We start from the raw sequence: 14,838 nt of genomic DNA, 5'->3' as shown, positions 1-14,838 counted from the left end.
TGCTTTCATTAACATCAAGATACGTTTATATTTTAACTATAAATAAAATTCCAATGAATTATATTATAGAAAATCTAGCAAATGATGAACAAAATAATAAAATGAGGTGACACCAGTATGCAACACAACATAAAATCACAGAGATATCAGCTTAATTCTCCTACCTAATACTATACAAGGCATGAGTGTAAAACAAATTGCTGGAGGAACTCAGCAGTTCAGGCAACATCTACGGAGGGAAATGGATGGATGACATTTTGGTCAGAACCCTTCGTGGGTCTCTGGAAGGGTCCTCAACCGAAACGTCATCTCTCCATTTCCCTCCACAGATGCCGCCTGACCTGCCGAGTTCCTCCAGCAATTTGTTTGTTGATGAAGATGTCAGCATCTGCAGTCTCTTGTCTCTCCAGCATATGCTGTGGCACAGCGGTAGAGTTGCTGCCTTACAGTGAATGCAGCACCGGAGACCCGGGTTCGATCCTGACTATGGGTGCTGTCTGTGCGGAGTTTGTACGTGGGTTTTCTCCGAGATCTTCGGTTTCTTCCCACACTCCGAAGACGTACAGGTATGTAGGTTAATTGGCTTGATAAATGTAAAAAATAATTGTCCCAAGTGGGTATAGGTTAGTGTTAATGTGTGGGGATCGCTGATCGGCGCGGACGCGGTGTGACGAAAGGGCCTGTTTCTGCACTGTATCTCTAAGCTAAACTAAACAATTATACATTCAAGATGGGAGAGGAATTATCTCCAGCTGCTAATGCCAAAGTGTAAAATAGTATTATATTATAAAAAAGTATTATATTATGAATTATATTGTAGAAGACGCAGGTGGAATGGTAGTGCAACCGTGGAGTTGCTGCCTTACAGCGCCAGAGACCCGGGTTCGATCCTGACTTCAGGTGCTTGTCTGCACGGAGTTTGTACGTTCTCCCCGTGACCTGCTTGGGGTTTCTCCTAGATCTTCGGTTTCCTCCCATACTCCAAAGATAAACAGGTTTGTAGGTTTATTGGCTTGGTATAAATGTAAAATTGTCCCTAGTGTGTGTCGGGTAGTGTTATCATGTTCTAATGAGTAAAGGAAATATTCAATCAATTTCAAAGGATACCAAAAGATCATAACTGAGAAAATGTTACTCAACAGTTTTTTACTCTTTCTAGAACAATCTTAACATTCGGTTTCTCCAAGTTCAGCTGCTTTATCATCTTCCGTCCATTTGTTGTGAAGTGGTTTTGCTCCAGCCTATGCCAAAGAGAAACAGTGTGAGATACTGAAGAGCTGCACATTCTGGAAGAACGTAGCTGACTGCATCTACACTTTGTTTGCTACGTTCTTCATAATGTTCCACATCTACAGCATAGAAGTTGTGGTCATTAGCTATTAATATCATTGTGGATGGCCTCAAAGCTGTTTGTGAAATCTCAATAAAGATCACAGCCGTCAATAGTACATTTTCAGAGAAGCGTTGTCATGTTTCCCCGTCGGGTCAGTTCGGGGTGCCTGATTCTTCCACCGATCGATTGCAGGTTCTCGGCTTCTCGCCTCATGACTCCTCAGCAGTCTCCCCTTCAAGGGTCTTGGCAAATTAAGGCAGCACTCGGCCAGCCACAAAGAGGGTAGCCATTTAATAAATAGATGTTGCATGACAGGAGGAGGATGGGAGATAATTCCCAGAGGTCAGAAACATCTGGCCAGGTTGATAAAGAACAGTGCCTACAGCAGGGACATAGAGACCACCCGAGCTGCAGCAAGGCATTTCGCCAGGTGGACTAGCGGTGCAGTCTGGACAACCTCCAACAAACACAAATCCCTGTGCCTTCTCTCCTTGCTCCCACAGTGGGATGAAAGGGAGTTAAATTGTCCTCTGTGTGTGTATGGAGTTGGTTAACCTCCCAGAAGCTGGAGGGATCGGTGGCAGCTGCCCAGAATGATCCTGGCCTCAGAAGTTAAGATTAAACAATACCATGGCCTCTGTAGATATAACAGCCCAGTTATGTGTGTGAATCGGTGGTTGAAGTCACAAGAGATCACAGTTTGTGTATAAATCCTTTAAATTGCACATTTTCAGGGGAAACAGCCTGGGAGAAGTTAATGGTGAGTAAATAATAACTATCAGTTTTCAAATCAGTGGGAATGAAAATAAAAGTAACTCAGCGGGTCAGGCAGCACCTCTGGAGAAAAGCAATAGGTGACGTTTCGGGTCAAGACCCTTCATCTGTGTCTATCTTTGGCATAAACCAGCGTCAGCCGTTTCTTCTTACACAGAATGAAAACAAGCCTGTTTACGGTGCTATTGTCCACGTCACTGGGACAGTGAAAGGTGCGAGTCCACACAAAAGTATCACCAAAAACTCTGCAGTCAGCTTTCCCTATGGGTGCCAAAACCCCAAAATGGGCATAACATTTGGATTAAGCCGAGCAGATTTACAGCTGCACCTCACTGCTTTCTGTGGAGCCCTGCGAAGGAATTTCGAGATCTTTAACTCTGAAAATACTTCAATGTGGAATATCTTTAATCAATTTAAGCGTGTGTCACGGCTGAAATATATTAATCACAAGGCTTCTTTCAGTTTAATCTACTTTGCTGCCAGGAATGGAAGCATTTACTAATTATATTTTAATCTTAATAGTTTTTATGTTCTCTTCATGACAGGTGAAAAGGTCCATCCCTCCACATCCCTTGTATATTAATGATTTGGATGAGTGCTGGTGCAGGATTCCCAAAGAGTAAATCTGCAATTCGAATTGGTAGTAAAGAAGGCAATTGCAATTATTTCAAGAGGGCTAGAACATAAAAACTGGGATGTAATGCTGAGGCTCTATAAGGCGCTGGTCAGGCCGTATTTGGAGTATCGCGAGCAATGTTGGGTGCCATATCTGAGGAAGGATGTGCTGGCTATGGAAAGGGTCCAGAGGAGGTTTACAAGAATGATTCCAGGAATGAATGGGTTAACTTATGATGACCGTTTGTTGGCACTGGGCCTGTACTCGCTGGAGTTTAGAAGAATGAGGGGGGGACCTCATTGAAACATACCTAATAGTGAAAGGCTTGGATAGAGTGGATGTGGAGAGGATGTTTCCACTAGTAGGAGAGACATTCCTTTGGGAAGTGGATGAGAAGGAATTTATTTAGTTAGAGGGTGGTGAATCTGTGGAATTCTTCCACAGAAGGCTGCGGAGGCCAAGTCAATGGGTATTTTTAGAGCAAAGATAAATAGATTCTTGATTCGTGTGGGTGTCAGGGCTTATGGGGAGAAGGCAGGAGAATGGGGTTGGGAGGGAGAGATAGGTCAGCCATGATTGAATGGTGGAGTAGACTTGATGGCCTAATTCTGCTCCTATCACTTATGACATGATCTTATGAAAAGATCTGACACGCTGCATTTGAAATTCTGGGTTTGATAATTAGAATTATTATTTTTTAATTTTCTTTTTAAAAAAAAGTAAAATTGCATTTTACAAAAATACAACTAATGCTTAAACCCCCTTCCTACAGCACAGTAGCACAGCTGGTAGAGATGCTGCTTCATAGTGCCAGAGACCCAGGTTCCGTCTTCACCTCTCGCCATCATGATTTTGCATTTTTCCCCTGTGACTGTGTTTCATCCGGGTGCTCCGGTTTGCACCCACATCCCAAAAACATGCGGGTTTGTAGGATAATTGGCTGCTTTAAAATGACCGCTAGTGTGTAGAGAGCGGATGAGAAGGCGGGATAACGTAGAAATCGTGGGAATGGGTGATCAATAGTCAGCTGCCCTTCACTACATTTTGCTCTTCGTTAATTGTGCTCTTCGGCGGCACGGTGGCGCAACGGTAGAGTTGCTGCCTTACAGCGAATGCAGCGCCGGAGACTCAGGTTCGATCCTGACTACGGGTGCTGTACTGTACGGAGTTTGTACATTCTCCCCGAGACCTGCGTGGGTTTTCTCCGAGATCTTCGGTTTCCTCCCACACTCCAAAGACATACAGGTTTGTAGGTTAATTGGCTGGGCAAATGTAAAAATTGTCCCTAGTGGGTGTAGGATAGTGTTAGTGTGCGGGGATCGCTGGGCGGCGCGGACCCGGTGGGCTGAAGGGCCTGTTTCTGCGCTGTGTCTCTAAATCTAAATCTAAAAAAAATAAACGGCTTGGCCAGCAGTACAATGCACAGGTGTATCATTCATAGATTTTAAACTCACCTGAGAACCACCAAGTTGCCACAGGTAAGAATCAAGCTGCTGATACTCCTTATGGAACAATCTGTAAATGAGTTTTCACTTAAATCAAGGTGAGCTATTGTCTGGGTTGTGCTAAGTGCTGCCATAAGCTTGTAGCAGCATCCATTAGTAAGAGACGTTTGCTGTAACCTAAAGGGATCAAGAACCGAAAGAAAATGTGATTAAATTATATATTAGGATACATGTAAAGGCAAGAAAGTACTTGCGGATGTGATTTGTTATGAGTGACTATAATGAAGCCTATGGTTGGGCATTGATCATGGATTGGTTCAGCAGCTGGAATGCCGAGGAATGAAGGAAATTACAGAGAATGGTCCCTTGAATGAATGAATGAATGAATGAATGAATGAATGAATGAATGAATGAATGAATGAATGAAAAGATTCGTTTATTGTCACGTGTGACGAGTCACAGTGAAATTCTTTGTTTTGCATACCCGCACCAGGTCCACCTTTGTTCTCCCCCCACCCCTCCCTCCCTCCCGGTGGTCTCCCCCCCTCCCCCCCCCGCCAGGCCCTCCTTTGTTCACCCCCTCACACCGGTCCCCCCCCTCACAACAGTTCCCCCCCCTCGCCAGGCCCTCCGTTGTTCATCCCCCCCTCCCTGCCAGGCCCTCCTTTGTTCACCCCCCCCCCTCACACCGGTCGTCCCCCCCCCGCCATGTCCTCCTTTGTTCAACCCCCCCACATCGCCCCCCCCATGCGCCAGGCCCTCCTTTGTTCACCCCCCCCACATCCCCCCCCCCCCCCCCCCCCATGCGCCAGGCCCTCCTTTCTTCATCCCCCTCCCATTACACCGGTCCCCCCACCATCCTTGCCATCGAAGGTGAGGCCTCAGTAAGTCAGCTAATATTATCAAAGACCCACACAACCCTGGTCACACTCTCATTTTGCTCCTGCCAGCAGGAATAAGATACAGGAGCTTGAAATCCGTGAGCACCAGGTTAAAGAATAGCTTCTTCCCAGAATCATCAGGCTCTTAGGTTTACACAACACTAGCCTCAGCAACTTGGACCTTCTGTGGATTGTGTCTTTGGTTGCAATACAGACTTCAGTTTATGCAATATTATAACTACATAGTATTATGGTTATTAATTTATTGCATCTTTATTTGCTCAATATATTTTATTTGTGACGCTTGTGTTTACCAGCTTGTTGAGCTGCAGCAAGTTAGAATGTCATTGTTCCATTGTCAAAAAATATGACAATTAAATACTCTTGACTCTATGGATTTCTCTCTCTGGTTTTGCCATATTTCTTAATTTCATCACCTCATGCCACTCTGAAAATGTACCAAACTCAGACTGTGAACAATGCAGCTTCTCTAATAATAACCAAACACCATAACACAATCTAACTTCCTTAACATAATCATTACACAACCGAATTGCCACACTTTCACAAAGTTTATTTTGCTATGAATGGGGCTATGAATTTTTTTCCAGCTGAATAAAATTGATCTTTTCTTTATGAAGAGGTGATCTTTTCTTTGTGTAAGGCTGATACTCTGCACGGCAGGTTCCTTTCAACGAGAGCCCCATTTCTGCTGATGTTATCCTCCACAGTCTTTTGATCCTGCACTCCTGGTAAAATGGGTTGACACGAACTGATAAGGCCTCACAGAATGCAATGGTGCATTCAAGATATGGCTTCCTGAAGGTCATCCATAAAATTCATTTTTAGGGATTCATTTATCAAAACATGACTATACAACTTGAGATTTTTTTCTTTTTAACTTTATAGTCATTTGAATTGAGGAAGAGAATGTTTCTTTCCATATTGTGACAGGCGACTCATTTATGCTATCTGAATTTATAAGCCGAGGAAGGAGTGCTCAATCTAACAAAAATGGCACTTGGTTCTAATAATTTCACGGTGCGGTGATTCAAGTATATTTATTAAGATCTGGTCCATCTCATATGAGTGTGCTGGGGACCTAAATTAAGGCTGCAGAGAAAATTATAGGCATCTGGTAGTAATTTTATTGCACAACTATCCTATTCACACTGAGATAAAAGCCAGAGAGATCTTTGCCATGTTATCTGTTTAGTTCATGAAAGCAACCTACTGTTCCTACTACTTCCTACCGTTCTGCCCCTAAGAACACTTGTACATTCTTGGAAATAAGGTGGTCATCTTACGGGAAAAGAGGGGCCAAAGCCACTATTCTGAAAGGATGTCGCAAGTACACACAGTACTATAATTCTGTAATAACATTCATCGAATGTCTACTCTTTCATTGGAAACATTAACTCATTTATTTTAAATTGAATAGCCTCTTTCATTCAAAGGTCATTTCATACAAGTGTATGAAGTGCAATAAACGATGTCATTTCAAAGCTCATCTAATATATGTCTCTGGCGCCCTCATCTGGTCTATTTAACAGTTGTCTGTTTAACAGGAGATGCTTTCTGTTTCTGATCTCTAACTTGGTAAAAAGGAACAGGGGATTGTGTAAGAAGGAACTGCAGATGTTAGTTTACTTCGAAGATAGACACAAAATGCTAGAGTGACTCAGCGGGATAGGCAGCATCTCTGTAGAGAAGGAATGGGTCATTTTCACATCTTACCCTCCCATATCTCTCGTCTCCCTCTCCCCTGACTCTCAGTCAGAAGAGGGGGCTCGTCCCGAAACATCACCCATTCCTTCTCTGCAGAGATGCTGCTTGTCCTGCCGAGTTACTCCAGCATTTTGTGTCTATCTTTGGCATAAGGGACGTTTTTGCTCAAGCCCAAGTATATAACGGCAAAACAGAGATGTTAGATCTTTGTAGGTGATGGACCTTAGCTTGATCACTGATCAACACGTTAAAGGGAACAAGTGGCTGCACTGGTAAAAACAGAAGAGATTTACAAAGAAGGATGTTGCAGAGACTGGAAAATTGTAGTTCCGAGGAAAAATTAGAGAAGCTAAGGTTGTTTTCTTTGGAACAGAGGATCCTGAAGGAAGACTTAATTGTGGTGCATAATATTAAGAGGGGCATAGTTGGGATAAATATTTCCCTTAGCGAGGAAATCAAAAACCAGAGGGCATTGTTTTAAACTAATTGTTTGAAAAATTAAAATGAAATATCAAACAATGTTTTAACCCAGAGGATGAAAGAAGTCTGTAACTCACCTAACTGAAGGAGCAGGAGGGGGGAGAACTCTACATTACATAGAAACATAGAAACATAGAAAATAGGTGCAGGAGGAGGCCATTTGGCCCTTCGAGCTAGCACCGCAATTCATTGTGATCATGGCTGATCATCCACAATCAGTAACTCGTGCCTGCCTTCTCCCCATATCCCTTGATTCCACTAGCCCTAGAGCGCTATCTAACTCTCTTTTAAATTCATCCAGTGAATCGGCCTCCACTGCCCTCTGTGGCAGAGAATTCCACAAATTCACAACTCTCTGGGTGAAAAGGTTTTTTCTCAGTTTTAAATGGCCACCCCTTAATTCTTAGCGTTTTTAAACATTTTTAAATGTTTAGGTTTGAATTAGAATAGCCAAGACCACCAAGGGTACAGACATCACGTTGGAGTTTGGGCTGAGGCTGGGTGGCTTAGTTCTTTAACTCAGGATGAATAACGTCCTCCTGCTTTGTAAGTTTTCTATGATTTTATGCTTTTGTGAATCATATATTTGAAGGCAAATATTTTACTTGACTAGGAAAGGATGGGATCTGGGCATTTGTCATAATGGGTGAACAAAACACTGGGAGTGCAGGCTTATTTTACAAGGATAATGAGGTAAAGGATGGAGCTGAGAGGAAAGGCAGTGACATGGGCTTCTAACAGATCTTTTTGCAAAGTTGGAACATGTGGCACAGAGGCAGCATGGATATAAATTTGGAGAAGTAACAGGCAACAGAGTAATTATATTTCAGAGCAGAGGAAGGTGGATGGAAGCATTCCCCAGAGAAGGTGTTAAGCCCATTGCTTTTCTTGATTCATTTTAATGATTTAGACATGGTGATACTATCAGCTGGAGGAGATACTATCATACCATAGGTCTTGCCTGAGAAATTTGTTGGAATTATTTGAAGTAAATAGCAGGATAGACAAAGGAGAGGCAGTAGATGATGTTTACCTAAATGTTCAGAAAGCCTTTTATAAGAACAGGAAGGCTTTGCCCAGGACAGGAAGGCTCTGCGGAGAGTAGTGTGCTCGGCTGAACGCACCGTGGGAACTACACTTGTCCCCCTGCAGGACCTATACATCAGGAGGTGCAGATCCAGAACCAGCAACATTATGGGGGACCCCTACCACCCCAGCAACGGACTCTTCCAGCTGCTACGGTCAGGCAAACGCCTCCGCTGTCACGCTGTGAATACAGAGAGGATGAGATGGAGTTTCTTCCCACAGGCCATCAGGACTGTTAACTCTCATATCACCAGGAACTAATTTAATTTACTGTATTAATTTATTTTTTGTGTTAAAAAAAATAAATTCTATTCTGTTTTGTAGTTTAGCACAATCCGCAGGCGTTGCCACTTTCATTTCACTGCACATCTTGTATATGTATGTGACAAATAACCTTGAGTTGACTTGATAAGGTGCCACACGGGAGGCTGCTAAGGAAGATGAGAGCAAAGGGAAGATATTAGCATGGATATCAGGGTGGCTGGATGGCAGAAGGCAAAAAGTGTCTTCTAATGGTTGCGTTAGGCCTGTCTGTTGCTGACCCAGAATAACTTATTGAAGCCTGGGGTTAATAAGCTGATAGAAAGAAGAGTAAGTATTCCTTAATGAAATCAAACCCCGATCCAAGACAACACTAGTTTGAAAAAACAGATTACCTTTGAACACTGTTTTACAATTGGGTGGCTTGAGGCAGAAGCAAAATGTAGATTTTACCCAATTTGGTGCACCAAATATTTGCCGTGTTCAGTTATAATAATAATAATAATAATACATTTTATTTATATAGCGCTTTTCATATACTCAAAGACGCTTTACAGAGATTTTGAGAACATAGTTATAACATAGTTAGAACTGTCTCAGAGCCACGATGTTGCTGAAATTTATTTTTATAAAACTGTTCGTGTGGTTTTCCCCCATTTTTCTAAATTTAAAAGAGAGATGTCCCTGACTCCTAAGAACACCGGCTACATCTTCACTGCTGGAGATGATGGGAAATGGATCTTAACCCCGAATTGCTCCTCGTGACAAGCACAGCAAACTTACAGGATCCTGCCGGCAAAGGAAGGGGAAACGCGAGGGCGGGGGGTGGTCACATGACTGTGATGCATCTGGCCACAGTCCAGTGGCTTGTCACAATCTTAGCCAGCCTCCATTCACATCTCTAAGTAGCTCCAAGTCACTGCAAGGTACGTGATCACAATGCGGGCAAAGATCCACCAATTTCAATTAATGAGGAGATAAGTGTCACGTATATTAATGATATTATTACATACATGTATGGGGTAAGTCAATCGTGCTGAGAAATGTCCATTATCCTATTTGCAGAACTACATCCAGAGATAGTAACGTACTGTATGCCCAAACATATGCTAATCATTTTTATATCCATTTTATGGAGTGCAGCAGGTTCAATTTCTAGGTGGCCTCAGCATAAATAGTCTAGCTTCAGTTTAGTTTATTGTCACGTGTACCGGGGTACAGTGAAAAGCTTTTGTTGCGTGCTATCTAGTCAACGGAATGGCAATACAATCGAGCCATTTACAGTGTATAGGTACATGATAAGGGAATAACATTTAGTGCAAGGGAAAGCCAGTAAAGTCCGATCAAGGATAGTCCGAGGGTCACCAATGAGGTAGATAATAACTCAGGACTGCTCTCTGGTTGCGGTAGGATGATTCAGCTGGGAAGAAACTGTCCCTGAATCTGGAGGTGTGCGTTTTCAAACTTCTATACCTTTTGCCTGATGGGAGAAGGGAAAAGGGGGAGTGGCCAGGGTGCGATTCGTCCTTGATTATGCTGCTGGCCTTGCCAAGGCAAGGTGAGGTATAAACGCAGTCAATGGAAGGGAAGTTGGTTTGTCTGATGGTCTGGGCTGTGTCCACAGCCAGGTGTGTAAGTATCTGATATGTGCTTCTACTAGTAATAACCTTTGCCGACTTTAACAGTTGTGGTGGCCTTCCAACAACCCTGAACCTATGCTATTGGCAAATATCACTGTCGTTAGAGGGGAAGAATAAAGATCATACCATCGAACTAGCTTTTGCAAATGAATGTGATTTTGAATTAGTGGAAGTATAACTGGGTAAGGTGGAGGCAGCTGGGAGCTTGGATGGAGCACTAAAACCCATCTCGAAGGTGTTTATTCAGAAAATGCTGGAGTAACTCAGCAGGTCAGGCAGCATCTCAGGAGAGAAGGAATGGGTGACATTTTGGGTCGAGACCCTTCTTCAGACTGATGTAAGGGGGGCGGGACAAAGGAAGGATATAGGTGGAGACAGGAAGATAGATGGAGATCTGGGAAGGGGGAGGGGAAGAGAGGGACAGAGGAACTATCTAAAGTTGGAGAAGTCGATGTTCATACCGCTGGGCTGCAAGCTGCCCAGGCAAAATATGAGGTGCTCGTATACTGAAACCCATCTGGTCAAGCAGACAGTAGGCCACAGCTACAAAGCTAACAAGGCATTTTATTCCCAGGTATATATTTGGCTTCTGTTGATGATTGCAACTGTAGAAGTAAAGAATTATCTTGATCGGTACATACCTTAGAGTTTCCAGTTGGCAACGTGGGTTTTTCAAGGCGATAGACAGTGCCTGGATGCCTGAATCCCCCAGTATATTCATGCTTAGATCCAGCTCCCGCAGTGTCTGGTTTGTGACTAACACATTGGCAAGCTTCTCACAACAAGTAGGTGTCAGTTTTGTATCACTTAATCTACAAGAAATAAATGTCAGAAGTATATCCCAATATTGAACAAACTTTATACGTGTAATATTACTAATACATTATAACCAATTTAAATTGAAAGATTTGAAAATCTATATATTTAAAATAGATAAATATAGATCAAATATTAATCTATGTTAAATATAAAATTAATTTAATTCTATTTTATTTAAATTAAATAAACAGATATTTTATTTTAGTATATCTAAAATAACTAAATCTCTATTTTAGTTAAGAGACTAAAGGCATCTTCTATGATTGCTCCCATCTCTTTTCCTGCACCTCATTTTGACCAGTCATTCAGTCAGAACCTGACCATGCAGAACTGTGATACTAATGTCAATTGGAAACATGTTTCAAACAGGTACCCTATCCATCACCATGGCCATTGTATGGCAATGCTCTATCCAATGCTGAACACATAAGTTCATAAGTTCATAAGGGCTACGAGCAGAATTAGACCATTCAGCCCATCAAGTCACGTACAGGTATGTAGGTTAATTGGCTGGGTAAATGTAAAAAATTGTCCCTAGTGGGTGTAGGATAGTGTTAATGTACGGGGATCACTGGGCGGCACGGACTTGGAGGGCCGAAAAGGCCTGTTTCCGGCTGTATATATATGATATGATATGATGATAAGTCTACTCCGCCATTCAATCATGGCTGATCTATCTTTCCCTCTCAACCCCATTCTCCTGCCTTCTCCCCATAACGCCTGACACCCTTACTAATCAAGAATCTGTCAATCTGTGCCTTAAAATAGTCATTGACTTGGCCTCCACCACCGTCTGTGGCAATGAATTCCACAGATTCACCACCCTCCAACTAAAGAAATTCTTCCTCGTCTCTTTCCAAAAGGAACTGAGGCTATGGCCTCTGGTCCTGGAATCTTCCACTAGGGGAAACAATCTCTCCTCATCCACTCTATCCAGATCTTTCACTATTCGGTAAGTTTCAATGAGGTCCCCCCTCATCCTTCATTATCACTACACCACTCCCCATCTCGACACCCTGCACATCTATTTCTATGCATCTGATCCTATCGTCCATCTATCATTATACATTCTATTCCTACTGCTTAATCCAAAACATTTACACTCTGCCTATGCTTTATGCTTCACAAAATCCAGTGATGTGCATCTTTCCCTGTGACCTATCCCAGCACCATTCTAAACCATATCCATCAGCCGAGACTGTACCCAATCCATTGCTGTATACCCTGTTTCTTCATCCCATTCATCATCATACAATCTACTTTTGTACATTCTGTCCATTGCTGCACACGCTACCCACCACAGTGCACCCTATCTATTGGCAAGCAGCTTATCAATACACTCTATCACTATACAATCCTAATATTGCTGTTCATCCCATTCCTACATCCTATCTATTGCCACATTCAATGCAGTGTTGCTTATCCCCGAAACCATTTTCACAATTTTATTGCTATTATACTTAATGTTGTACAGGGCCCTAGTGAGACCGCACCTGGAGTACTGTGTGCAGTTTTGGTCTCCAAATTTGAGGAAGGATATTCTTGCTATTGAGGGCGTGCAGCATAGGTTCACTAGGTTAATTCCCGGAATGGCGGGGCTATCGTATGTTGAAAGCCTGGAGCGACTAGGCTTGTATACACTGGAATTTAGAAGGATGAGAGGGGATCTTATCGAAACGTATAAGATTATTAAGGGGTTGGACACGTTAGAGGCAGGAAACATGTTCGCAATGTGGGGGAGTCCAGAACAAGGGGCCACAGTTTAAGAATAAGGGGTAGGCCATTTAGAATGGAGATGAGGAAAAACCTTTTCAGTCAGAGAGTTGTGAATCTGTGGAATTCTCTGCCTCAGAAGGCAGAGGAGGCAGTGGAGGCCAATTCTCTAAATGCACTCAAGAGAGAGCTAGATAGAGCTCTTAAAGATAGCAGAGTCAGGGGGTATGGGGAGAAGGCAGGAACGGGGTACTGATTGAGAATGATCAGCCATGATCACATTGAAATGGCGGTGCTGGCTCAAAGGGCCGAATGGCCTACTCCTGCACCTATTGTCTATTGTCTATTGTCTATAATTATTCCCATGCATTTCTTGCTGGCCTTTCTACTCATAATCTCTAACTTGTCCATAATATACACACCAGTATACTATCCTACACTAACTTGTGATCATTCCCAATATCTATCTGTTTGCAACTTGGTAAATGTGAGTTTGCCTTCTCATTTCAAATTCCTGCTAAGTTTGCTCACTTTAATTTTGAAATTCCCTCCAGCCTTAAGTTATCATCTTGCTCTGAGGAGAAAACAACTTTCACCTAGTTTTAAGTGAGGTCAGGCAGCTCGATGTTCTGGTGTGTGTACACAATTTCACAGGTATTGATCAAGCACAGAGGCACCAGAGAAATGGTTTCTCCGAGAGGTTTCCCAATCTATTCTGTGCTTGACACCAGTTCCCAGTCAGCCATTTTGGGCTTGACTTTACTATTTTGTCTGCCACCTCGCCCCTTATTGTAACAATACCAGTATTTCCCTCAGTTACCCCATCACCACCTCAAAAAAATCCTTTTCTTCTCAAATCACTTGGCCTCTGCACTTTTGCTCCATTAAGACTGAACCCTCAATCTCTCCAGCTGTGGCTCATTGATGTTCTACCTCATTGTGAAGCATGAGACCTCTAGAATTCCACAGTATAATTGTATCAATTTTTCTTATGAACACTTAATCATTTAGCCCCATCCCCTGGATCTGCAGTCAACAAAATGCCCCATTACTCAACACTAACGTATCAATATATAGAATAGATGCACAATGCTGGAGTAACTCAGCGGGACAGTCAGCATCTCTGGAGAGAAGGAATAGGGGACGTTTCGGGTCGAGACCCTGCTTCAGACTGATTTACAGGACTGTGCTGTCACACAAACTGCATCAAAATCCCTTCAAGCACTATAAGTAATAACCATAATCACACTGGTTGTTAATGCCTTGTAAATCTTTACTTACTGCAATGATTGTAGTGAACAGCTTGGGTCCATCAGTGCCATTGACAATGCATTCAAGCCTGTATCTTGAATAACGTTTGAACTGAGATCCAGACGGGTCAGTGTGCGATTGACTCTGAGGGCAGAAGTCAGCTCTTTGTAGTTTTTCTGTGTCAAGTTATTGCTGGCCAACCTTTAGATTAGAAAGAAAAATCATTCTACAAGCAAGAGAAGTAAAGTCCAAACTGAAAATTAGCAATGGTTGAAATAATCCTGGTAACAAGCTATTTTGATCCACAATATTTACTTGTGCATATATAGCTGATCAAATGATAATGTTACTTAGTAATAGCATGCTGCCAGCATTCATGTTGAAACCTCCAACACATTTATGGAAACAATAGAATCAAGTTTCAAAGCAGCCAACAAAGCCCTTGATCACGGGACGATAAACAAAACCATCAATTCATTCTTCCTGAAAAGAATCGTTGCCTGAAATCCAGATAGAAAAATGCATTCAGACAGAAACCAAGATTCCACAGAAAGCTGTGGATAGGGTTTAGAAGGATGAGGGGGGATCTTATTGAAACATATAAGATAATTAGGGGATTGGACACATTAGAGGCAGGAAACATGTTCCCAATGTTGGGGGAGTCCAGAACAAGGGGCCACAGGTTAAGAATAAGGGGTAGGCCATTTAGAACGGAGATGAGGAAGAACTTTTTCAGTCAGAGAGTGGTGAAGGTGTGGAATTCTCTGCCTCAGAAGGCAGTGGAGGCCAGTTCATTGGATGCTTTCAAGAG

General features: G+C 42.7%; 1 protein-coding gene across 1 annotated transcript in view; it reads right to left on the bottom strand.

The window, feature by feature from the left end:
* Positions 1 to 1,135: 1,135 nt before the first annotated feature.
* Positions 1,136 to 14,838, bottom strand: part of LOC144599352 (NACHT, LRR and PYD domains-containing protein 12-like) — a 31,719-nt gene continuing 18,016 nt past the window's right edge. The window contains exons 7-10 of the mRNA XM_078410144.1: positions 14,058 to 14,228; positions 10,886 to 11,056; positions 4,178 to 4,345; positions 1,136 to 1,241 (exon numbers count right to left, since the gene is read on the bottom strand). Coding sequence (XP_078266270.1) covers positions 1,136 to 1,241; positions 4,178 to 4,345; positions 10,886 to 11,056; positions 14,058 to 14,228 — 616 coding nt within the window. The remainder of the gene's footprint in view (positions 1,242 to 4,177; positions 4,346 to 10,885; positions 11,057 to 14,057; positions 14,229 to 14,838) is intronic.

This window comes from Rhinoraja longicauda, chromosome 13 (assembly GCF_053455715.1).
Source record: "Rhinoraja longicauda isolate Sanriku21f chromosome 13, sRhiLon1.1, whole genome shotgun sequence".
NCBI lineage: Eukaryota > Metazoa > Chordata > Chondrichthyes > Rajiformes > Arhynchobatidae > Rhinoraja > Rhinoraja longicauda.
The sequence above is the reverse complement of the archived record's forward strand: the minus strand, read 5'-3'. Positions and strand labels throughout refer to the sequence as shown.